The sequence below is a fragment of the Acanthochromis polyacanthus genome, chromosome 2 (assembly GCF_021347895.1).
Source record: "Acanthochromis polyacanthus isolate Apoly-LR-REF ecotype Palm Island chromosome 2, KAUST_Apoly_ChrSc, whole genome shotgun sequence".
In the NCBI taxonomy this organism is placed as follows: Eukaryota; Metazoa; Chordata; class Actinopteri; family Pomacentridae; genus Acanthochromis; species Acanthochromis polyacanthus.
The window spans coordinates 2,298,592-2,324,977 of NC_067114.1; the positions used below are offsets into that span (position 1 = coordinate 2,298,592).

General features: G+C 40.5%; 1 protein-coding gene across 5 annotated transcripts; it reads left to right on the forward strand.

Annotated features, from left to right (window-relative positions):
* The first annotated feature begins 116 nt into the window (after nt 1-116).
* LOC110948497 (kinesin-like protein KIF23) lies at nt 117-21,548 on the forward strand. Of its 5 annotated transcripts, XM_051936615.1 has the most exons (24): nt 117-315; nt 2,456-2,522; nt 3,062-3,190; nt 3,429-3,534; nt 4,381-4,517; nt 4,601-4,713; nt 4,841-5,011; nt 5,213-5,254; nt 5,663-5,775; nt 6,268-6,389; nt 6,598-6,700; nt 6,838-6,917; nt 7,021-7,140; nt 8,036-8,195; nt 9,008-9,169; nt 9,399-9,565; nt 9,642-9,815; nt 11,904-12,116; nt 12,313-12,660; nt 16,763-16,996; nt 17,187-17,275; nt 18,470-18,530; nt 18,637-18,665; nt 20,910-21,548. In XM_051936615.1, the coding sequence occupies exons 1-24, from the start codon at nt 302-304 to the stop codon at nt 20,923-20,925; spliced, it is 2,970 nt and encodes a 989-aa protein (XP_051792575.1). In that variant the 5' UTR covers nt 117-301; the 3' UTR covers nt 20,926-21,548. The 5 variants fall into 5 exon arrangements, with proteins under 5 accessions (XP_051792575.1, XP_051792580.1, XP_051792578.1 ...); XM_051936620.1 differs by lacking the exon at nt 12,313-12,660; XM_051936618.1 differs by lacking the exon at nt 5,213-5,254.
* Nucleotides 21,549-26,386: the final 4,838 nt, after the last annotated feature.

Consider the following 26,386-nt stretch of genomic DNA (forward strand, 5'->3'; position numbering starts at 1 on the left):
TCAGAGATTTACATCAGATGTTCTATCTGGAATCTTTCTGCAGAAAAGAAGTTAAAAAGTTTTCTGAAATGATAAATATCCCCTGGAACGAGTTGTGTCGTCAGTGTTGAGGATTCAGCTGATCCAGGACCAGCTGGCCATAGCAGCTAACAGGTAGTGGAGGCGGGACTTCCGCTGCAAGGCCTTCTGTCTGCGCTCTGATTGGCTAAGATGTGTGAGGGTCAGGTCAACGTCTCAGAGGGAAATTTTAAAATCGAGAAGCGGCTCCAGAGAACAGCGGAGGAGTTCACCGACACAAACAATGCAGCGACCCGGGTCAGTATTAACTTATCTTCCATTTAACTCTATACACATTTGACACATTCAGACTACGAAGGGTGTCATATTATTTCCGCAACTTATTTCTTAGATGCGTTTGGTTATTTAGCGGTTGCTCTCTTTATGAATTGTAGCGGAAGGTGAGTTCGGTTAGGTACAGCTAAGTGACGTTAGCTTGTAGCTAGCTAACATCGGACTGTGTGTGGCAGCTGCTCAACATCTGAACTCAGAATTCCCTTTTCAACAACCCATAACGCTGGTTGATAACTTTTTTTGAACACCGTGAAGTAATGCAGCTGAACGTTGCAGATGTAGTGTTAAATTTGCATGTTTTGTTGATCGAGTTGCACCTGAGCTAACTGAGCTAGCTAGTTAGCCTACCTGTTCAGAGTAGTTCATTTACACATTACATAATGCGATGTTGCTAATTACACAGTAACCGACAGTTTTCCCAACCACATATTGGGGGCAGAACAATTAATTTATTTAAAATCGAAATCACCTTTTAAATGAGAAGAAATTAGACGCAAATGCTGCGTTTTATAATGTACTAGTATGTTGTGTAGCACGTCTGGTTCAGGGTTTACTGGTGTTTTTTTTTTTTTAAATTCAGAATCAGCTTTCATGGCCAAGTATTTATAAAACATACAAAAGAATTTGGTTTTGGCTGTTGGTGTCACCCTAGGAATCAGGAAAGAGAATAATAATAAAAAAAACTATAGAACAGAACAAAAATAAACACAATATATACAGATATTTACAAGCTAGAAATTAATATATAAACACCGTAGTGCATAATGATAATGCTGATGATGCTGTTTTTAGTGCAACAAAGTAATACACATATCCATTGGAATATTCTACAGTACAGTGTAGATTCATACTGTCTTTTTTATGGGAGTGAAACACTTCTGATAGTGTAATGAGTGTCACCCGATCACAGTGTTGCAATATCAGTCAGAAATAAAGTAGATATTTTCTCCAGATAGTTCAGCCTGACCATATGCTTCTGTGGTTGTATACATGTGCATTTTTGATTTGGCCCTGTACCGACAGGTGAAGACTTTTTAAGATGATAATTTTTTTTTTGAAAACTTGCTCTCACACAGTCCTCATCAGAAAGGTTTCATTTCCATCATATACAACTTCATTTTGTCTTCAAGTAGTCATTCTAGTGCCAAAATTAAGAATACATGGGAAAAGGAAATGGGAATCCAATTCAGTGAAAACCTCTGGCATCATGCTATAGACAGGATACGGTCTACCACCTCTTGTGTTCGTCTAGGACTTATTCAGTTTAAGGTCTTTTCTGTAATCTATCCAGAAGTGGAAGATGAATGTGATAAATGGCATGGCTCTCTTTGTCTCCTCAGCCATTTGTTTTTTCTTTGCATGGCTCTAAATGATTTTTGGACCAGGTGTTTTAATATTATGTCCACTGTTCTTGGAGTGAATTTGCAGCCTTCCCTATTTGGGATCCCTCATGCTTGTCTTGCTTTAAATTCTAACCAGTTCTTAGTTGATTTTGCTTTTGTGTTCGTAGGTGTGTTTAAGTGTTGGCATATATCTGTGCATGTATGCATTCATGCCTGCGTGCTTGTATGTATGCATATTAAAAAGGAAAATGGATTGTATTTCTCATTGATGTGATCTCATTACTTTTCTCAATAAAAACATTTTTGGAGAAAAGAAAGTTTTTTGTTTTTTTTCCCTCAATTTGAGAAAAGCCTTTCCTTCTCTCCACATGACAACACACAAAGCCAAAAACACGTATGTTTCTGTCCTCAGAACACGAACCAGGTCATCTTCACATACTTCAGGCTACGACTGTAAGATACAAATGTGATTGTGAAATGCGTCTTTATTGGGCTGGTTCTACAAAAATATTAAAAGCACGACTGTGAGCATGTTCCCTAGCATCTGCAGAGTGTAAGATTGGGGCAGTGCTTCATTTATGATTCAATATTGTGACATATTTTCCCTGTTTTTGGTAGTAAATTATTTTGAGAATATTTCAGTTAGTTGTTTTTGGTCAAATAGGTGAATTATCTAGAATATCAGTTATTATATCTAACAGTAAAAGGAAGGCAATCAGGAAGCAGTATTTGATAATAATCCATTGTTTTGTCACTTACAGCAAAGGGAAGACTCCTCGCAGGCCTGGACCCAAGAAGGCAGCCAACGTAGATAAAGATCCTGTAGGGGTGAGTGGACATGTTTTACTCATGAATCATCACACTGGAACAATATCACAGCGCAGTGCAGTAGAAGCAAAGCATGCCTCCATTTCTAAGCACAAATGAAAGGTTTTATTTTTGTACTTTCATACATATTTAATGTATTTCTTTTGAGCTGCAGCTGTTAGTCAACAAAATATTCAGCAGCTCTTATGATAATTGATTACTTTGTGCAATTTTTAAATCAAAAATGTCAATCCTTGCTCAGTTACGGACTACCATTTGTGGTGATTTGCAGGTAATCCTGTCCTAAGTCATAGTAAACTGAATATCTTTCCTATTTTGGAGTACTGTAGACTGTGCGACGTACATTTCTCACTGCTTTCTAGTGTTTCAGAGGCCAAATGGTTCATCAGGAAAATCATATGAAGATCACTCAACAATGAAAGCAATTGTTAGTTGCAGTCCTGTGAGGCTTTCCCTGCTGTTCAACTAATAGACTTTTAATCCGGATATTAAAGCATTTCTGTTTGGAAGTCGCTGATTTTAAAATGTTTGTCCTGCAGGTATACTGCCGTATCCGTCCACTAGGAGGAGAAGATGAGGAGTGCTGTGTTGAGATGATCAGCAGCTCCACCATTCAGCTGCACGCTCCCGATGGCCTCAAAGCCAACCGCAACGGGGAATACAAGGAGGTTAGTGTGTTCTGATTGTTTTTCAAAGTCACTGATTTGCTGTACTTTGATTTTTTTTTTTTGTTATTCAGCCATAAAATTAAAATAAATAAATAAAATCACTGCAATATTGAACCAAAAATCAATCAGACTGGTTTTATTCTGCAGAGACTTCAGACTTTCTTGGATGCAAACAAGTTTTATGTGTTCGAATAATAACCGATCTGGTTACTTGTCCTGTTCTTTCTGTTTGTCACAGACGCAGTACTCCTTCAAGAAAGTATTTGGCATTAATACCTCTCAAATTGAGCTGTTTGAGGACATTGCCAAGCCCCTAGTAGAGGACCTCATTCATTGTAAAAATGGTAAGTTAATCATTTCTAGAGGCAAGAAATATAGAAAACCGACCATTTATCCTTTCCTTAAAGAGTTAGTTCATCAACAGAACAATTGTTAAAAGGTATCATCAGACATTTAGAAATTCACAATCCACACAAATTATTTCTAGCTGCATTTATCTGTTTCTATTAGGGCTGAATAGTGGTTTCTGGCCTCCGAATATTCGGGCCCTATTAAAGACGAATATCCGGATATTCATTCCGCCCCGTAACGTCCGACCGGGGGGATCCGTTCGTCTGGTCTCCCGGGTCCACATTTTGCCCTCTTTAGTTAAACTGAAGAATTCCCAAACAGCAGAGGTCTTCAGCATCTTGTCTTGTGTTTATGCAACGAAGTGAAGCGTGACGTCAGAGTCGGCAGCAACCCGGCCATTCGGTGTTTACAAACATGAATGGAGGAGCCGAAATGAGCCGAAGAACACGACGGGATGAGCCGAAGTGGGCCGAAGGTGAAGGGAAGGGACGAGCTCCGAATATTTTCGTCTGGGGGGAGGAGGGGGTGATCACATCGACATATGTGTATATGTTTATGTGATCACAGGACGAGATGAGCCGATGTGGGCCGAAGGCAGAGGGAAGAAAGTAACGCTGCATATTATTTCCGCCCAGTGACATCCGAAGGCGGGAGGGGGGAGGGGGGGGTATTCGGATACCAAAATTAATATCCGGATATTCTGGTCCAGCCCTAGTTTCTATGTACTTTTGTTCTCTAATTCTTGGGATTCACATAATCGTATTTTCTCTTTCTTAGATATCACAGCAGCAGGCCTAATCCTCTGTAACATGGAGTCATTTGATGTCCCGTCTTTACAGGTCTTCTGTTTACATACGGTGTTACTGGAAGCGGTAAGACCTTCACGATGACCGGCTCACCTGGTGAAGGTGGACTCCTGCCCCGCTCTCTGGACATGCTCTTCAACAGCGTCGGTCCCTTTCAGGCCAAAAGATTTGTACGCCTGCCACTGACTCATTAGTATAGATTGTTGAAGAGGGCATGGGATATTTATTTTAGATGTGTTTCTGTCTTCTAAAGGTGTTTAAACCAGATGACAAGAACGGGTTGGAGATTCAGAGTCAAGTCGACGCTCTGCTGGAGAGACAGAAGCGGGACAGTCAGCAATCTGTGCCCAAAACTCCCTCCTCCAGGTAGCTAGGAGTCATTTAATCACCTCTTACTTTCTATAGGTGTCATCTTCACGCGTAGTGATGAAATTGGAGGAAACTGAATGGAAATACATGCTAGTTATTAAACTGCTTGCGTTTTGTTTCCCAGGCAGAAGGCCGATCCAGAGTTTGCAGATATGATCAGCTCAGAGGAAGCCTGTAAATGTGAGAGCGTCGACGACGACTGTTGTTACAGCGTGTTTGTGTCCTACATCGAGATCTACAACAACTACATCTACGATCTGCTTGAAGAGACTCCGTATGACCCGATCAGACCAAAGTAAGAAGGGATTAGCTTTTTGAAACACTGTGTCAAGTTGAAGTTTTTGTCAACCTCAGGATGTGCAGATTCACTGTTACGCCCAGCTAATGAATGCCACAAATGTTCGGGTTGTCGTTGTGTTTTACAGGCATTGTGACTGTGTTGTATGTGCAGATTTAGTTTGACAATTTGTACTTTTACAAATCCTGTTTTTGTCAGGTGGCTCGGTGGAGGCACGCCCGCACGGAACAATGAGTTTGTGTATGTGGCCGGTACAATAGTGTTACTAGTGCTGTCATAACTCGGCCGTAGCTGATCTGTCGTATAGGTCATCAGTGCGTTTCCATCCCATTAATCCAGAGCCCTGTGAATAGCATCGGCGTAGCGTGCTAGCTTTGTGTCATTTCGATGGCTGTTGTCTTAAAGGACTGGCCCTGACTTGTTGCTGTTGCCGTGGAGACGTGTAACGTCCCTGAATGGCTGAAGCTCGTGTGCATGTGTCTGTACCCCTGAATGTGTTTGTGCTTCTCCCTTGATTGTATTTAATTTTAATTCTGACACTAACATCAGTTCTTTGTCGTGTAGCTTTTGCTGCTTGTTTTACTAAAGCACCTTAACACTGCGTTCTATCGTTGGTGTGTGTTGACTGTTTACATTAACTCGTTTCAGACCGCCTCAATCCAAGATTCTGCGTGAAGACCAGAACCACAACATGTATGTCGCTGGTTGTACAGAAGTGGAGGTGAAATCAACAGAGGAGGCGTTTGAAGTTTTTTGGAAGGGTGAGTGGTGATAAGAACTTTTATTTTCTGTTTCCGGCTCACATGCTGTCTATGGAGTCACAGGAGTGCCAAATTAAACACACAAAAAAAGATAAATGTGGAAATATAAAGAGAAAGAAATATATAAATGTGGAAATATAAAGAGAAATATATAAATGTGGAAATATAAAGAGAAATATATAAATGTGGAAATATAAAGAGAAATAAATAAATGTGGAAATATAAAGAGAAATAAATAAATGTGGAAATATAAAGAGAAATAAATAAATAAAAAGGAAAATTGTCTTTGCTTTTACCTTTTCTGTTTTTTATTTATTTCTCTTTATATTTCCTTATTTATTTATTTCCACATTTATTTATTTATTTCTCTATTTTTATTTATCTATTGTTTTTGTCTGAGATGCTGGAGTTCTAGCAGCATTTACCAGTTCCAAATGTTCCACACGGACCTTTTTATTGCGACACGGTATTAATGGTTTGGCCTGTCTGCAGGGCAAAAGAAAAGGAGGATCGCCAACACTCAGCTCAATCGTGAATCCAGTCGCTCCCACAGCGTGTTCACCGTGAAGCTGGCACAAGCTCCTCTGGATGCTGACGGGGATCACATCCTGCAGGCGAGACGCAATTCCAACAAATGGAAGAAATTCTGCTTTTTGTATTTAAGCATTATAATTCTGGTTGTTTTTTTTTTATAAGTGGTTATTAAATTAAATCTAGTGATACTCTTTAAAAAAAATCATTTTAGCTAATTTTAACTTAAAAAGCACCCACAATATTTCTACTGATGTGTGCGGATACTGACAGGATGTTACTGAAACACAGGACAAAAACCAGGTGAATGTGAGCCAGCTGTGTCTGGTGGACCTGGCAGGCAGTGAGAGGACCAGCAGAACCAGAGCTGAAGGAAGCCGCCTTCGGGAAGCAGGTCAGGGCGTCGTGTTTCTGTGGGCTTTTCTCTAAAGATGCTTTTTTTTTTTCCTCATTCCCCAACAGTTATTTTAGTGTAAGTAGTAATGACATCTGTTGAGACGCTAAACATCTCTGCTGATGTCTGATTTACAGGTAATATCAACCAGTCCCTGATGAATCTGCGCACATGTATAGAAGTGCTCCGTGAAAACCAGATGTGTGGAACTAATAAGGTTGATATTTTAACATCTTGTCATCATTGTCATTTTTCTGTTTTACTTTCTTGTTGTGTGAGCTTAATTCGTAGCAGTGATCAGAGCTTTCATTTTTTTGCAGATGGTGCCGTACAGGGACTCTAAACTTACACATCTTTTTAAAAACTACTTTGACGGTGAAGGAAAAGTCCGGATGGTTGTTTGTGTCAACCCAAAGGCCGACGATTATGAAGAAACTATGGTAAGATGTTTGCTTTTTTAATGTCTCTTGTTCTTTGGAAGATCGCAACAAATGTGTACAAGTTGCTGAACACACACTCACAGATTGTCAACAAAATACACAGATCCGCCCCGGATCTGTGTATTTGAGTTTCAGTTCACACTGTTGAGTTTCAGTTCACACTTGTTGAGTTTCAGTTCACACTGAAACTCAACAAGATTCACAGTTTAGTTGTAGACATAGGGCTGGACCCGAATATCCCGAATATTCGTTCGCTACGGCACTATCCAGATATTAATTTTGGTATCCAAATATTCGCCCCCCCCCCCCGGACGTCACCGGGCGGAAAGAATATGCAGTATTACTGTCTTCCCTTCGCCTTTGGCCCACATCGACTCATCTCGTCGTGTTCTTCGGCTCATCTCGGTTCCTCCATTCGTGTTTCTTACCTCCACCCGAATGGCCGGGTTGCTGCCGACTCTGACGTCACGCTTCACTTTGTTGCATAAACACAAGACAAGATGCTGAAGACCTCTGCTGTTTGGGAATTCTTCAGTTTAACTAAAGACTAAACGAGGGCAAAATGTGGACCCGGAAGACCAGACGAACGGTTCCGACTATTCGGGCCGTCTCTGCCGCCGCACGAACCACACGAACGGATCCGACTATTCGGCCCCTCTTCTCCGTCTCCGTCGCCGCGCGCCCCCCCGGACGTTACGGGGCGGAACGAATTTCCAGATATTCGTCTTTATTAGGGCCCGAATATTCGGAGGCCAGAAACCACTATTCGGGACAGCCCATTGAACCAAACCGCTTTTCAATCGAGACATAAGACTGGCATTACGAATTGCCCTAAAAAGTTTACATTGTGAGTTTGTGGTCCATTTTAATTGCGCATCGTTTTTCTGTGCTGCAGCTGGTGATGCGCTTTGCCGAGATGACCCAGGAGGTGGAGGTAGCGCGGCCAGTCGACCGGCCCATCTGTGGCCTCGCTGCAGGACGCCGATACAGAAACCAGGCGTTCAAAGATGAACTGTCCCGTCGTCTGGAAGAACGAGGAGGTCCCAGTAACGGCGGTAAATCACTCTAAAGTCCACTACATTGAAACATGGCAAATCGGAGTTTCAGAGTTTGTGCTGTTTTATGTACAGCAGGGGTTTTTGTCATTTTTTCTAATTTTTGTCATTTTGTGTTTCACTTTATTCTTTGTTTTGTGTCGTCTTTGTCATTTTGTTTTCTCTTCTTGCTTGTGGTGTTAGTCTATTTTTGTCGTTTTGTTTCTTGCTTTTGTCATTTTTTTGTCCCATTTGTGTAATTTTTTGTCCTTTGTCCATTTTTGCAGCTTCTTTGTTTCATTTTTTTCTTTTTTTTTGTTTTGTTTCGTGTCATTTGTCACATTTTTTGTCATCTTGTTTCTCGTTTTTGCCATTTTGTCTCATTTTTGTAATTATTTTATCTTTTTTTGTTGTTTTTTTTTTTGTCTGACTTTTGTTGTTTGATCATAAAGTATAATATATTGATGCCTGTGACTAAATGTTGTGTTCCTTTTTAGACACTGTTCTGGAAGTTTTAATGTGGAAATGATAAACTGAGGATGAATGTGGATGAAATTGAATTTATTTTCTTAAGAAATTTCAGGTTGTTTATCATTTTTTGCAAAAAGATAATTCCCTAAATGTGAACTTTTTTTACACTAAACAGTGGATAAATGTGGAGTTCTTGTCATCTATAGATTATTATGCTGTGTTTTTACTGAACGGTCCACTTGAGATCAAATTGGGCTGAATATGGAACCAGAACTAAAATGAGTTTGACACCCCTGATGTACAGTATCTTAATCATTTTATTGCCATGTTTACCTTTTTTACATGCCTTATTTCCACATCAGATGACCCTGCTCTGATGAATCGGCTCATAGAAAGCCTTCCAGCTCTGCCTAGCAGTGAGCTGGTCGATCCAGCTGATGATCAGACGCTGCCCCGACTGATTGAGGTTCTGGAGAGGAGGCATCGCGTTCGTCAGATGATGGCAGAACAGTTCAATAACACCGGTACCGGCCATTTTTCTACGTCCACAAAGAGTTGTTTGCTTATACAGATACCTGTGTCAGTATTGAAATTAAGCAGAAATCCATTTATTCAGTACCACAATGATGCATCAGTAATGTTTGCAGTCATTGCTTTGGGATTGAAGGTTTTACTGGTCATTGTGTGTATTTTTTTGCTGCCTACATGAGCAATTGATTTTATTACTTCCATCATTATGTTTTCTACCTACAGCCACTTCGCTAAAGTCAACACTTCAACAGTTCGACAGCCAGCTCAATGCAAAGGACACCTTCCTCCACGAACAGCGAAGCAAACTGAACGAAAAAGACAAACTCATCCTCAGCCAGAGATCGGAGATAGAGCGGTTAGAGAAAAAGTCCAAAACGCTGGAATACAAGGTTTGATCATTCACTTATATTTTTAAAGAGAAGCGCATATTTACACTTTTCTCACACGACCGGTCCTCCTCTTCAGATCGATATCCTGCAGAAGACAACGGACATGTACGAGCACGACAAACGCTCCCTTCAGCAGGAGCTGGAGACCCGAGAGCAGAGGCTGCAGAAGGAGCTGTCGGAGAGGAAGCGCATGGAGCAGCGCATGCAGGGGATGGTGTCAGACACCAAGCTGAAGTGGGAGAAGGAGTGTGTAAGTGGAACCATAGACAGCTGCCTCAGTGTTTGGTTTGGATACAGGGATTGGGCACGTATTAAATACTACCGTCTGTGTTGTTTCCAAGCTGCGCTGTCGGCTTCATATTTAGAGGAAAATACTGTCAGTCCTCAAACAGATGGAAAAAGCAGACAGCATTGTGAGAAGGATAATTTACTTCCTTCACTCTTTAAACTTGGATCAAACACACTGTTGGAAGATGCACCTGACATGTTGGTGAGAGTATCAAAACTGATCTACTAAGGGTAGGGCTGGGCGATAAATCGAATTAATTCGCCTTTTTAAAACCTGACTATTTGAAAATTTGCCAAATCGTAAAATCGAGGCGAGCTTAAATATATAACAATACAGATTCTTCTTCTGCCTTTCACGACTTGCGCACTGGCGTTTGCTTCCGCCTCTCATCTCCTTCCACCAAAACACTCACACCCCCGTCATGGCGGACAGAACAGCAGACGAAGAGTTGGTCGCCAGAAAAGGGCCTCATGTTACATCGATTATATGGAAGTGGTTCGGCTTTGACAAGACTGACACAGAGCAAACTACAGTCATGTGCAAGGTTTGCAAAAGTACTGTGAAAACCAAGAGTAGCAGCACAACTAACCTCTTTCAGCACCTCCAGCAGAGGCATCCTAAAGAATGGGAAGAGTGCTGCAGCTACGGGAGTGCAGCATGGCTAGCACTAGCCATAGCAAACAGACCGCAAGAAACAACAAAAATCCATTAAAATCATAATCATCCAAGATGACTAAAAAAAAAAAAAAAATCGAGATTTTATTTTTTGGCCATATCGCCCAGCCCTAAGTCCAGCTGATGGTTCTTTGCTGCAGGTCCTTCCTTCATTCTTCTCCCCACTTTAATGTCTCTCTCTCTCAATGCTTGTCATCCATCCATTATCTACACCGCTTAATCCTCAGCTGTCTTAGGGTGAAGGCAGGGGACACCCTGGACAGGTTACCAGTCTGTCACCGTGCTTCACATGGACACAATCAGTCACACTTACATTCACATCTGTAGACAATTTGGAATCATCAATTAACCTCAGCATGTTTTTGGACTGTGGGAGGAAGCTGGAGAACCCGGAGAAAACCCACGCATGCACAGGGAGAACATGGAGAAAGATCTCAGGAAGGCAAACCGGGGATCTTCTACCTGTAAGGGGACAGTGCCAACCACCGATCCACTATGCAGCCCCACTGTCTGTCAGTACAAAAAAAGGCCCCAAAAGGCCCAACACAATCCACCTAATCAGCCTAAACCTGATTTAATGAGTGGAGGGCCGCTACACAGAAATACGTAGCGATAATTATGCCTTTTGCCAATTAATTCTGAAACTCTGCCATCATAAATATTTATTTGAATTAATTTAAGGTCACTCTTTAAGGATATAGCTTTTACCAGTGTCATCGTTTTGTGATGTGACGCATTTTAGTAAAATTTACCTTTTGAATAAAACAAAAATGCTAAATAATGTGAATATATTTACCAGGATTCCCTCCTCAAACCTTCATCAGGTGAAATTAACTTACTGCACAATTAACTCCCATATTGTTTTTGGCTTTTCATGATTGAGTTTCATATGAATTATACTGAAAAAAACGGCCCGTGTTGGTTGAATCTCTTGGTTTTAGTCTGGGTAAACCTGATCTCAGTCTTTTCAAAGTAGTTTTTGTTCTTGCAGTAACTAAGCTGGGACACTAGAGGCTTGTCTGTGCACAACTCCTGAATCAACATCTACCAAAGCCTGCATGTGAGGCATTTAAGTCAACTGTAGAGTCTATTGATGAGCAGATCTTCAGTGCGTGAGGAGACCATGGTAGAAGCTGTATTTGATGCAAATATTTCTACATTAACAGTGTAGCAACAAGGAAATAAAATCTGATGTTTACTTAGATAGAAAATCGACAAATACCTGCAATTATTCACCCAAATAATTAGCAGTTTGTCCACAATCATGCAGCCCTACTGTTCATTTAGAAATTAGAAATGTGGGCTCCTATATCTGAGGTTTTCATCATGTAGGAATAAATCACGAGACTGTTCTTTCGTGTCTTTTCCCATCAGGAGAGACGAGTGACCGCCAAGCAGCTGGAGATGCAGAACAAGTTGTGGGTGAAGGATGAGAAGCTGAAGCAGCTTAAAGCCATAGTGACTGAGAGCAGCAGCAGCAACGGTGGCGGAGGCAGCAGCAGCGGTCCAGAGAAGCCAGAGAGGCCGTCTAGGGAGAGAGATCGCAACGCCGCCCAGAAGAGGTCCGCTTCACCGTCACCACATCCCGTAAGTCGCTCATCGTCCTGCTCACCAGTGCGCACTAAATCACTGTCTTTCAGCTTCAATCAATGTGGAAATTTTTGCATGTTGCTAATTATCATTATTGTGATAATCTTGAACACAACATCACCCTCTTTTTCTGCTGTGTGTCGCCCTGTTAACATCCACGATGCTTGGCCCCCGTTCCATCATCACTTTCCAGGACTTCAGCCAAACTCCCTCCCGCCAAAATCGAGCCAGTGTTAGGGCAGTTCAGGACCCTCACCCCACCTCCACCCCCTCCTCCTCCTCCTCCTCCTCCTCCTCCTCCTCTTCATCTTCATCCTACCCTTCAGTAGCCTCCTGCATCTCTGACTGGGAGCAGAGGTTCCCTGTAGAATCGAGCAGCCAGGCTAGACTCCCCGGGACCCCCCAGTACAGGAGCCGGACTCCCGCTCAGTACCACGGCACCAGCAGCGTGGGTCGCAGGAGAGGCCAGCGCCGGGCTCCAGGCACTGAGGCCCCCGCTGCCACGCTTGTCTATGGGCTAGACCTAGAGGCAGGCACCAGGGTCAGTGTGTGTGAGGGCATAGATGTGCTTAGGAATAGATTTTCTCTGCAAGCCTGTAGTTTAATCTTGTAGTGTAGACCTGCACTCGTAGACTCGTCAGTAGACGTGTGCTTGTTTAGAAATGCTTCAAGTAGAATCCTCTGCGTTTCTTTTATCCTGGCTTTAAGGCAGACCGATCTGTCACACTTGTAGATCCTCTTGCCTTGCATCTTAAGCCTTATGAGTAGTTATCTCATGTTTGTAGTTGTCTCTTTTGCCAACTGCTCTCTAGAATTGCTTTTTCCTTGTACTGTATTATCTCACACTTAAAGTGACAAAAACTCACTAAATATTGAAACAAACACACACAAATATTTACGTGACCATAAACCACTGGTAAGTAGTAACAGCAGCAGCAATTTGCATGTACAGTAATTAATAAATACTTAAGTGTTGATAAAAATAGGCCAAAATAGGCAGAAAAAAACAAAAGCACCACTGGATTATTACTATACAGCTGCACTGTGAAGGAGTAATAGGATCATTTCTGATTTACTCGGTTTGCAGAAAAAATCTTGCGTCCCACAGCATGGATATCTGCTTTTGACATTTTCATTCCTTTTTACTGAGACATTGCTCTACATATTTTTGTTTTTTATTATGGAACAGCTTAGATTTTAGTAGCTGTTTTTTCTGTGCCGCATCGAGCGTCAACCCACAAAATTTAAAGCAGCTTTTCCACAGATATTTGACCTCTTGCAAAACTTTTGGTGAACATCTGCAGCTAATCTGTATTTTATCATGGTGTTAGTATATACTGCACAATAGTCTGGGCCCAGAATGAATGAAATACTGAATTACTGCCAGTATTTCTCTTTTTCCACCATCCTTTCAAATAATAAATTAAACAAAACAGCAGTGAAGTCCAACAGATCTATTAGGCTGATGTTAGCACTTCTGACATTTCATTTCCAATCATCAAATACAATAAAAAAAAAAACAGCTCAGAAGCTTCATTAAATGGTCCAGCACCTAAAACAAAACTTATATTGGCAAAACCAAAGATGAATCAGAAGGTTTAGGAGAGAAGAAGAGTCAGGATGTATGATAGCGACCTTCTCCACTGAGATTTATTTAGAACTTTATAAGTGCAAAGCCACATTATGCTGCCAATTAAAACCCTGACTGATGTTCAGACTGTGGCCATCAGTCTTTGGAGACGTAAAGCTCTCATCATCGTGTCTTTTCAATAAAATGTGCTGAAGGTGAACGATTTAAAATTCACAGGTGTTGTTTTCATTATCTGTAGTTGATTACACACGTGGACAAAATTGTTGGTACCCCTCAGTTAAAGAAGGAAAAACCCACAATTCTCACTGAAATCACTTGAAACTCACAAAAGTAACAATAAATAAAAATTTATTGAAAATTAAATCATCAAAATCAGCCATCACTTTTGAATTGTTGATTAACATAATTATTTAAAAAAACAAACTAATGAAATAGGGCTGGACAAAAATGATGGTACCCACAACTTAATATTTTGTTGCACAACCTTTTGAGGCAATCACTGCAATTAAACGATTTCTGTATTTGTCAATGAGCGTTCTGCAGCTGTCAACAGGTATTTTGGCCCACTCCTCATGAGCAAACAGCTCCAGTTGTCTCAGGTTTGATGGGTGTCTTCTCCAAATGGCATGTTTCAGCTCCTTCCACATATGTTCAATGGGATTCAGATCTGGGCTCATAGAAGGCCACTTTAGAATAGTCCAACGCTTTTCTCTCAGCCATTCTTGGGTGTTTTTGGCTGTGTGTTTTGGATGGTTGTCCTGTTGGAAGACCCATGACCTGCGACTGAGACCAAGCTTTCTGACACTGGGCAGCACATTTCTCTCCAGAATGCCTTGATAGTCTTCAGATTTCATCGTACCTTGCACACTTTCAAGACACCCTGTGCCAGATGCAGCAAAGCAGCCCCAAAGCATTACTGAGCCTCCTCCATGTTTCACCGTAGGGACAGTGTTCTTTTCTTCGTATGCTTGGTTTTTGAGTCTATGAACATAGAGTTGATGTGCCTTACCAAAAAGCTCCAGTTTGGTCTCATCTGTCCAAAGGACATTCTCCCAGAAGCTTTGTGGCTTGTCAACATGCATTTTTGCAAATTCCAGTCTGGCTTTTTTATGAGTTTTTTTCAGCAGTGGTGTCCTCCTTGGTCGTCTCCCATGAAGTCCACTTTGGCTCAAACAACGACGAATGGTGCGATCTGACACTGATGTACCTTGGCCTTGGAGTTCACCTTTAATTTCTTTGGAGGTTGCTCTGGGCTCTTTGGATACAATTCCAACGATCCGTCTCTTCAATTTGTCATCAATTTTCCTCTTGCGGCCACGTCCAGGGAGGTTGGCTACTGTCCCGTGGGTCTTGAACTTCTGAATAATATGAGCCACTGTTGTCACAGGAACTTCAAGCTGTTTAGAGATGGTCTTATAGCCTTTACCTTTAAGATGTTTGTCTATCATTTTTTTTCGGATGTCCTGGGACAATTCTCTCCTTCGCTTTCTGTTGTCCATGTTCAGTGTGGTACACACCTTTTCACCAAACAGCAGGGTGACTACTTGTCTCCCTTTAAATAGGCAGACTGACTGATTATGAGTTTGGAAACACCTGTGATGTCAATTAAATGACACACCTGAGTTAATCATGTCACTCTGGTCAAATAGTTTTCAATCTTTTATAGAGGTACCATCATTTTTGTCCAGGCCTGTTTCATTAGTTTGTTTTTTTAAATAATTATGTTAATCAACAATTCAAAAGTAATGGCTGTTTTTGATTATTTAATTTTCAATAAATTTTTATTTTGTTGTTACTTTTGTGAGTTTCAAGTGATTTCAGTGAGAATTGTGGGTTTTTCCTTCTTTAACTGAGGGGTACCAACAATTTTGTCCACGTGTGTATAAAAAGTCATTTAAATCAAATCTGAGATAATTGAGCAGAAGGCCCCTCAAGATTTGAGATGAAACAACCAAATTAAAGTCATCGACGTGATCTTGATGATCTCTACTTATCAGTTGTTTGGATTTAGATTGTTCAGGTACACATAACTGGTTTAAATTCAAGTACATTTTGTCACAGGAAAACCTCAGTTAGTTTTTCACTGTAGTTTTGCATGCTTGGACTCATTTTCACGCTGATTTTGTGCTGCTTTGCTTGCACATTCTTCTTTCAATGCAGTGGGTGCTTTTAGTAACTTTCTGAAAATATGTATCACTGGAAGAGCAGGAAGTATTTTGTTTTGGATGGGGTTTGAGTCTACATGGGGAGAATTTTCTGAAAATGCAAAATGCATTTCTAAACATTGAGTATCCAGCTTCCAGTCATACACATATTTTCACACCCGTCTAAGGGGCCGTTTACACGAGGACGCTTGCAGGTGTAAACGGCAAAATATTTCAATAAAACACCCTGTCGTTTATACGAGGACGGCGTGTTGGGGACTTAAAAACGCAAAAATTTGAAACCGGCCTCCAGAGTGGAAAAGTAGAAAACGCTCCGCCGTTACATTTCCGTCTAAACAGCAAAACGCAAAACTTTGCCAAGATCTGACCACGTCGCGTACGTGATTACGTCACATACGTGCGCCGGTGCTTTGGTTTGCCGGCCGGTACAAGGAGGTAAACAAAGATGTGTGATTATTTCCATCCTTCCTACCTTCAAGCAACTCTGGCAGCTCTATGTACACTACAGGAGTCGTCCCAACAAACGTACAGAATCTGTACAGATTCCATTCATGAACATTTACCGCGGCGGAGATCCGAAAAGGGAGATAGTACGCATGCGCGTAGACATGGTGGAGTTTTATCACAGCGCCACCCAGCTGCCTGGCATGCATATCCAATGGAATTCCACACACTATAGAGTCACCGTATATACGCAGATTTCCTTCAAAACCGCTCGTCTAAACGTGAAATGACAAGACGCCACTTTTGCGTTTTCTGTTAAGATGGTCCTTGTGTAAACGGCCCCTAACTCCTAGTAATCAGCCTTCACTACTAACCCCGATGAGCTTCACCTGGTGTCACATGTGATTAACGCACTGGTTTGTTTTCTGCACTGGGATCACCAGACGGCTCCTCCGGTTCATCTACGGCAAAGACGCTCACATTCTGCGAGTGGGGAGAAATGGGTAGACCACAAACCGGCCTCTAATTTGGACCTAGACACTGTCATGCAGCCAATCATTCCCAATGCAATCACGGTGTCGACCCCCAACGAGAAGGCTCTGTCTAAATGCCACAAGTATGTGCTTAGGCATCAAGAGCTCGCCTCGGACGGGGAGATCGAGACCAAACTGATCAAGGTAAAATCACTTCACTGCTCAGTCTGAGATTTTATGTCTTGAATAAATTTGACTTAATTGCATTCCGTCTGATTTCACAGGGAGCTCCTGCTTTCTGTATTAATGGGACGCTGCTGCCTGCTATGTGATTAAATCTTTTCCTTTATTCTCCTTTTGGATGTTTGTTTAACACTTCTATTTGCTTCTTCAGGGAAATGTTTTTAGGAGCAGAGGCGGAGGACAAGCTGTGCAGTTCACCGACATCGAGACACTAAAACAGGAGTGTCCAACAGGACCCAGGTACAGAATTTACCCACGTACCACACGGTTCTGTTTTTCTATGGATGTGCGTAGAGCAATATAACATTATTTATAACATAGTGAAATAAAACAGTTAAGACTTGGACTAAATGCTCACTTAGCGGCATGAAGTCACTATTACAGACTCTGTTATATCTTGAAATGTAAAGTAACATTTTAATTATTTCTGAATGACAAATCTATCTTGTTCCCTTATACTTTTAAAAATGTTGATACAAGAAACACCAAAGTACTAAAATATGTCATCTGGAGTACACGTACACACACAGATGTATTTATATACGAGGGGTGATTGATAAGTTCTGAGCCTGACCAAGAAAAGACGCTTTGTTAATGAAAACCTTTTGTTCTCTGAGAGAGCAACATGTCAGAAGAGTCTGAGGTAGGTCATTCAAGCAAAATGGATCAAATTGGTGACCATGCTGTGATCCATCAATTGACCATCAATGGGCAATATTATGCTTCCCTGGTACGCCAACTGAGGGAGAAAATTAAAGAAAAGCACCGTGGAATGCTCAGACGTGGTGTCCTGTTCCACCAGGACGATGCTCCGGTTCACAAGTCAGTTGTCGCCATGGCTGCCATTCACCAATGTGGCTTTGAACTCGTGCAGCATCCACCTTATTCCCCAGATTTGGCTCCGTCTGACTTTCATCTTTTCCCAAGCATGAAACGGCACCTTGCTGGGACCCACTACGCCACAAACGATGACGTCATAGCCGCGGTAAACGACTTCCTACAGGAGCAGGATAAGACCTTCTTTGAGAACGGGATCAAGGCGCTACAGAGACGCTGGAAGAAATGTGTGGACTTGCAAGGGGATTATGTTGAGAAATAAAGCATCGTTTAAATTTTACTTTTTTCTTGGTCAGGCTCAAAACTTATCAATCACCTCTGGTATATATAAATACACATCACAATGTGAGGGATAACCTCTTTAAACAGTGTTCATTTTTGACAGTTTGGTCAATATTTGTGCAATACCTCTGTCACTGAAGTAGAAAATGCTGTTTTAAGATGCATTTTACGTTGAATTTTTTTGCACAAACTTACTTTTTAAATGTTTAAATTGTACCTACTGCAAGTCAGATTTGTAAGCTCAAGTTCAAGATGCGTCAGTCTTTAAAAGATTTGTCTGGATAAAAATAGACTTGGACATCCTTTTTGTTTCAGTCGCAAGAGGCGATCAGGGTCGGCAGAAGGAGCAGCTCCAGTGGACGACATTGAAAACAGAGTAAGTTAAAGAAAAAAACACGTTAAACTCTGCTTGTGCTGTCTGAACATTTGAATCTGTATTCTTCTACACATATTCAAGTATTAATACCTTTTCCTTCCATTAGGTTCCAGTGTCAAACACAAGTTATCAAAAGTAAGTAAAAAAATAAATAAATAAGTTTGTATCCATGAATGTACTGAACACTACAACCTGACTGATACGGATTGTTTGATGCTGATATTTGGCAGAAACAAATACCGATAACTGAATAATTGTCCAATTAATTAAAAATATATGAATAAAATAACTTTTTTATCCTTTAATACTTATACCAACAAATATATGAATTACAGGCAAAACATTTTACTGTTTTACAATCCTTCTGTCCTTTAGAATTTGTCTAACTTCACAACAGAGAGGAATTTTCAAGACAAAAACATGCAACAAAGCACTAAACCTCTGGAAAATTATATATCCTTAAAAAAAGAGTCAATCTATAGATGAAAATACATCTGGTCTGGTACTTCTTGTTGCTGCAGATTGGAGGTAGGTTACAGTACAGGTGAAGTTCCTGTAAAACATTATTTCTTTAACCCGTTGCGCTTCAGTGTCCCGCCAGCGGTACACTTTGAGATCTGCATAAGCAATTTGCTAAATGTCTGAAACTGCAAACGCGATTATACAAACACTATACGCCGATGGAAAGCTTAGATTCTCATGAATCCGCCGGTATAAACCACTTTCAGATGTGATTACCACAGCGGGTGGGAAAAACACATTTGTCCGACAAACAACGAATATCCATCCATCCGTTCTCTATACACGGCTTCAACGCACACAGCGCGACTCACATTTCCGGGTTTATTATTACACACAGATGAAAATATTCCACAAAAAACGGCCATAATCTAACCTTGGACATCCAGACAAAACAAGCCAGTAAACTATTTTGTCCAAAACATGTCTTGAAGTTGGTATATAATCCACGAATAGGTCGTTTTCAAGGAAATGCACCTCGCAATGCGCGTCCAATATTCCCAGTATTTCTAGTCATATTTTTATTTACAAATAGAATATTAGTGATTTTTTTTTTTTTTTGTACTGAAAATGGCTGAAATTGACTGCAGCTTAAAGGGCTACCCTTAAATCATGTTTTCGTCACTCCATTATTTTCTTTACCATGAAGTCAAGACTCATATGAACCAAAATAAAAACCAGAGAGCCTTTCTCAAATGTAAAACATGTCGTCTATGACAGCGTTTTAAATCTAACGGTCACCAGTAGTACGACACTAATGTTCCTCCATAACAGTACAGTGAGTTGCTGTTCCAGTTTAGGTCACATTCTAGGATTTTCTCTCAGTAAAACTCAGTGACATCAAGACAGACAGTAATGTTCATCATTTTACTGAATAAACCTCCTTAAATGATCCTCAACAGCAGCTGATGGAGTGATGTTCTGGACTCTCAGATATTTTGTTCTCTTTCATTGTTTCTGCAGTTACTGACTTTTAAGCTGTTAGCTAACGCTATGCTAAATCTTAGCATAACTACAGCGATGTTATTGCTAACATAAACAGAGAGGGCGCAACTTAAGCTAGGTTAGCGCAACTGTAGCAACATAAATGAAAAGCAGGACCAATGTCGTAACACATGGCAAAGAGATTTAAACTGAAGCAGGATGGATGGATAGATAGATACTTCCTTATTTTATTAATCCTGAGGGAAATTCAAGTGTTCAGCAGCTTACACACAACATAAAATAACAAAAAGACAGGTTAGTAACATTAAAGGTTAGTATATACTCTGAAAAAGTCAAAAAAAGGCTAAAAACAGTTAAACTCTATCATAGACGGAGCTACTGTAGAGGCCGCCACTTGCATCGGCGCCGTTAATTTCATGACGTCTTTGTGTAAGGACGTCGTTCTGTCTGACTCTGACACTGAACAGCATTAACTGTTTTATGAGAAATTAAGTGTTTCTCCCACGCTGTGGAACGCATCGCTTCTCTGTGAGGTTTGAGAATAACCTCCATTTTTAAAACACGTTTTAAGACCCACTTGTTCACTCTGGCCTTTGGCTGAGCAGAGTCACCTTTTTGTCTGTTTTATTTTACTGTCTTATTGTTTTGTGTTTATTGTTGATTTATTTTACTGTAAAGCACTTTGTTTAGCCAGAGGCCTTTTAAAGTGCTGTATAAATAAATCTTTCATTGACATTAGGAATATATCGGCGTTTATTCCTCAAAACTCTGACTGATGAAGATTACTTTGAAAAGGTCTAGAATCGACTGATTTAATCAACCGGCCACTAAATCGGTCCGGCCCTGCTGAACTCACCCTGTCAATTTAACATCATTTTTATTAACGTTTTGGACTTTTTCTTTTCTTTCTTGCAGACGCAGAAAGCCTTAAGTGGCTGCTCGTATGAAGGACCTTTTTTTTTTCATCGTTAAAAAAAAACAAGCAACATGTTGACTGACTGTTAGAACAACCAAGAGAAACTATGCAGCTTTTTGAGACATTTTGTTCTAAATTTAATCATTTTACAAATCACTAGGGTGAATTATTGAATTATAGCCAAAACATGTAGAATTTTCCTCTTATAATATGCTGGGTCAGTGCTTTTTTTTTTTCTTATTAAATGCTGGAGTTATTGCTTCATGAAGACTTGGACACTCTAAATAAGCACACGACTATTCTTTGATAAAATAAATGCTTTATTACTTTTCACTGCCTTGTATTGCTACCCAAAGATGAGAACATTTGTGCTTTCGAATAGCGTTTGTCTTTGTCATTGCATGTTTTTAAGCGCCATTCGTTTACCGGATGCTGCACTGAGCACAAACTACAGTTTAAGAATCACCATGTGTAGAACTGAAACTGTAAATATTTAGCTGTTCTGTAGGTTTTTGCTGGAATCACCCGTCTACCTGTAAATACGTATTCTGAAGCTTTTTACTTTGACTTATTGAAACAACTCCTAACATGCAGCACAGCATGCTTTTTGGTGGCAGTAAATTTATTCTAACACAAAATCTGCTCATGAGTTCTTCATCCACAAAGACAGAAAAAACTTTGAAAGTCTTTAAGAAGCTGAACAGATAAAGAAAACTTCTCTTTTTGGCTCCACAGGTTTGTTTCAGTTCATCTTAAAGATTCTCTTTAGTGATGGTGACTGGTTAACTCTTTAAAAGCCTCTGAATATGTCCAGATGGTATTTTTATTTGCCGCGAAACACATGAGTCAAATTGACAGTCAGGGTCATGGCCGGTTATTTAAGGCTTGAAAATGCAGCGTGACAAGGACAGCCTCAAAAATACAGATTCAGACTTCTAGAGCTTCATACAGAACAGTATGAGGCAGTAATTCTTTACAAGTGCTATTTTCTGACTTGGTCCCAGAGAGTATTGTGATTTATTATTTATCCAGTAATGAAGATTCTGAATTTATGGTATGATGGGAAACGGCAGTGAAATCTCAGGGTTAGTTTGATCAGTGTTGTTTTACTTACTGAGAAAACGTGGAAGAATAAAGAACCCGATCCGGCTAAACATCATCCAGCTGGTGATGCTGCTGCACGGAGACTTTGCATGAACATAAAGAAGTTGAATCTGTGTCGGAGAAATTGCTTCCCACGAGGTTCCCCGTTTCAAAAACTCCTCCAGGAAGTGTTAATTCCAGATCACGTGACCTGCTCCACATGATGTCATTTCCTCCTGAAGAAAAGACTGGACACACTCCAAGGCTTTCTGACTTATTTAATGTAAAATAGTCAACAGGTTTACTACAATATCTTTAGAAATAACTTTACATTTTACTCAGTTTTATATATAATATTTAGTTGAATCTTTCTCTAAAATGCCATGTGGTGTTTGGTTATAGGCGGCCATGTTGGTTTTAGGCCTGAAAACAGCAAAAATGTCGACTATGATATAAAAAGTCCCATAATTATGTATTGACTCCCAAGCTTTGAAACTTGTTTATGAAGACTTTGCCTAAACTCAACAAACTCTGCTGGAAACACACATTTCTTCCTACATTTAATTGGAGCCACAGCAACTCGGTCCAAAGCTCACTTTCAGGCTCAGTTTGCTTCGCTGACAAGTCGACACTTTCTGCTTGTTTGTACAACATCTTCGGCCTGTCAGCAGGTGAGAAATGTCAAAGCAAACTACAGCAGCAGGTAGAAGAAGCTCACACTGGCGGCTCTGTCCTCAGCTTCTCCAATCTGAGGACTAAAACTCCAACAACGTTTAGCTTTGAGGACGCCGCTGTTTGGGACAAACTGAGTTTTGGCTGACAGATTGTTGTAGCATCTGCGTGGTCCTCCGTCCAACACAAAGTGCTAAATCTGAGCCTCTTTATGGAGCAGATTCTTTCTTCACTCCTCCTGAATGGTGGTGTTTGTTGTTTTTGCTCCACAGAGGCTCATTTAAACGAATTTGCTGAGCAAAGCTTACTCATGAGAGCAAAACACTGTTGGCTTTTTCTGTCTCCAGTCATCAGTGGCCTTCTGCTCCAACATCTCTCACTGGCTTGAAACTTTTCTAAACTATAAATATGTCAGACTGCATCTGTGGAATTTTACACTCATGAATCAAGGACTTTCCGAGATGATTTCAGCGCTCGATTTAGACGGTCGCCGCGAGCGATGGAAATCATGGGAGGTTGACGACATCATACAAAGTGGCTGCCTCCATGAAGAAAACATGATGGGCGGTTGAGCTCGATCGAGCGCTCGATTTCGACGGTCGCCATTTGCGACAAAAAACGTCACAAATGGCGACCGTCGAAATCGAGTGCTGTAATTTTAATGTTTTTGTGCATATTTGAACTACAATATCTGACACTACTGAGGATAAAAACCTGCCATTTCCCCTTTGTTTCATCATTCAATTGACTCAGAATCTACAATATTGGGCAAGTAGATCAAACAACCTCTAATAATGAATCAAATTGAAATGTGTGTATGTATATATATATATATATATATATAAACAATATAGAAGCCGTCATGAAAAGTCTCATCTTTGAACACGAATGGAAAAATTGTCAACTAGTGATACTTTCTGCACCTTTTGTAGTTGCATGTCTTAAAATGACAAAAACTAAGCTTTTTATAGTTATTTTTTTTATTATAAAGTAGTATGTCATAAAAATCGAAAATGTTGTTTTCCTTGAACTTCCATACCTGATTGAGCAAGTTGTACTACAAAAAAATTAAATATTGGTAGACAGCTAAATCTTGAATGGTATACACACGTGGACAAAATTGTTGGTACCCCTCAGTTAAAGAAGGAAAAACCCACAATTCTCACTGAAATCACTTGAAACTCACAAAAGTAACAATAAATAAAAATTTATTGAAAATTAAATAATCAAAATCAGCCATCACTTTTGAATTGTTGATTAACATAATTATTTTAAAAAAACAAACTAATGAAATAGGGCTGGACAAAAATGATGGTACCCATAACTTAATATTTTGTTGCACAACCTTTTGAGGCAATCACTGCAATTAAACAATTTCTGTATTTGTCAATGAGCGTTCTGCAGCTGTCAACAGGTATTTTGGCCCACTCCTCATGAGCAAACAGCTCCAGTTGTCTCAGGTTTGATGGGTGTCTTCTCCAAATGGCATGTTTCAGCTCCTTCCACATATGTTCAATGGGATTCAGATCTGGGCTCATAGAAGGCCACTTTAGAATAGTCCAACGCTTTTCTCTCAGCCATTCTTGGGTGTTTTTGGCTGTGTGTTTTGGATCGTTGTCCTGTTGGAAGACCCATGACCTGCGACTGAGACCAAGCTTTCTGACACTAGGCAGCACATTTCTCTCCAGAATGCCTTGATAGTCTTCAGATTTCATCGTACCTTGCACACTTTCAAGACACCCTGTGCCAGATGCAGCAAAGCAGCCCCAAAACATTACTGAGCCTCCTCCATGTTTCACCGTAGGGACAGTGTTCTTTTCTTCGTATGCTTGGTTTTTGAGTCTATGAACATAGAGTTGATGTGCCTTACCAAAAAGCTCCAGTTTGGTCTCATCTGTCCAAAGGACATTCTCCCAGAAGCTTTGTGGCTTGTCAACATGCATTTTTGCAAATTCCAGTCTGGCTTTTTTATGAGTTTTTTTCAGCAGTGGTGTCCTCCTTGGTCGTCTCCCATGAAGTCCACTTTGGCTCAAACAACGACGAATGGTGCGATCTGACACTGATGTACCTTGGCCTTGGAGTTCACCTTTAATTTCTTTGGAGGTTGCTCTGGGCTCTTTGGATACAATTCCAACGATCCGTCTCTTCAATTTGTCATCAATTTTCCTCTTGCGGCCACGTCCAGGGAGGTTGGCTACTGTCCCGTGGGTCTTGAACTTCTGAATAATATGAGCCACTGTTGTCACAGGAACTTCAAGCTGTTTAGAGATGGTCTTATAGCCTTTACCTTTAAGATGTTTGTCTATCATTTTTTTTCGGATGTCCTGGGACAATTCTCTCCTTCGCTTTCTGTTGTCCATGTTCAGTGTGGTACACACCTTTTCACCAAACAGCAGGGTGACTACTTGTCTCCCTTTAAATAGGCAGACTGACTGATTATGAGTTTGGAAACACCTGTGATGTCAATTAAATGACACACCTGAGTTAATCATGTCACTCTGGTCAAATAGTTTTCAATCTTTTATAGAGGTACCATCATTTTTGTCCAGGCCTGTTTCATTAGTTTGTTTTTTTTAAATAATTATGTTAATCAACAATTCAAAAGTAATGGCTGTTTTTGATTATTTAATTTTCAATAAATTTTTATTTATTGTTACTTTTGTGAGTTTCAAGTGATTTCAGTGAGAATTGTGGGTTTTTCCTTCTTTAACTGAGGGGTACCAACAATTTTGTTCACGTGTGTATATCCGTCTAAGATTTCACATACACCCCCTGTCAAAAGTTTTAGGACACTTTCTCATTCAAATAAAGTAGAACCTGTCCTACAACTTTTGACAGGGGGTGTATCTACCAAATTTGGTACACATATGCAGCACATCAGGCTGAACAAAAAAGTCAGTGACAGCCACATTCCAAACCCAACAGGAAGTGAGCTATTATGCGTTGAATGTCAGATTTTGCCCATTTTTCATTTTTTTCTAGAGCGAACTCCTCCTAGGGGGAAACTCCAATTCACCTCAAATTGGGCCAGTACATACAGGAGGCCTTAATGATCCAAAGTTATTAAAATCTTTTTACAAAGTCAAAGGGCGTGTCCGTGGCGGCCTCTGGAATTTTGATCTTTCACCATGAAATTTCAAATGCTGTGTAAATGCCCTGAACATGCTCCAATCTGCCTGAAACTTTACATGTCTGATCAGAGTCCTGCTCTGATCACATCCATGTGATGAAATACACCCCCTGTCAGAAGTTGTAGGACAGGTTCTACTTTATTTGAATGAGACAGTGTCCTAAAACTTTTGACAGGGAGTGTATATCTTCAAAAATATCTATATTTAATGCTATGCAATTTTCAGGCAAATCGGGCATAACTGTCCAGGGTGTCCCCTGCCTTCACCAGAGTCAGCTGGGATAGACTCCAGCACCCCCCATGACCCTAGTGAGGATAAAGCGGTGGATAGAGAATGGATGGATGGATAATCTGATGTTTCTGTGAGAAGTAACGGATAAATAAGATGCACTTTGGTGTCTTTATTCCACACATGAACAGTGAAACCTCCTGTCTGATCACATTAACCTGCAGTTTTCAGCCTGAACAGCAGATGGAGCTAAACACCTTCAGAAAACACGCATCGTTTGTAATTGCAGCTCTATTGAGGAGCTTGTGTTCAGATTTAATCTTTTTAAGACTAAGCCTGATGTGATATTTATCATCAGTTAA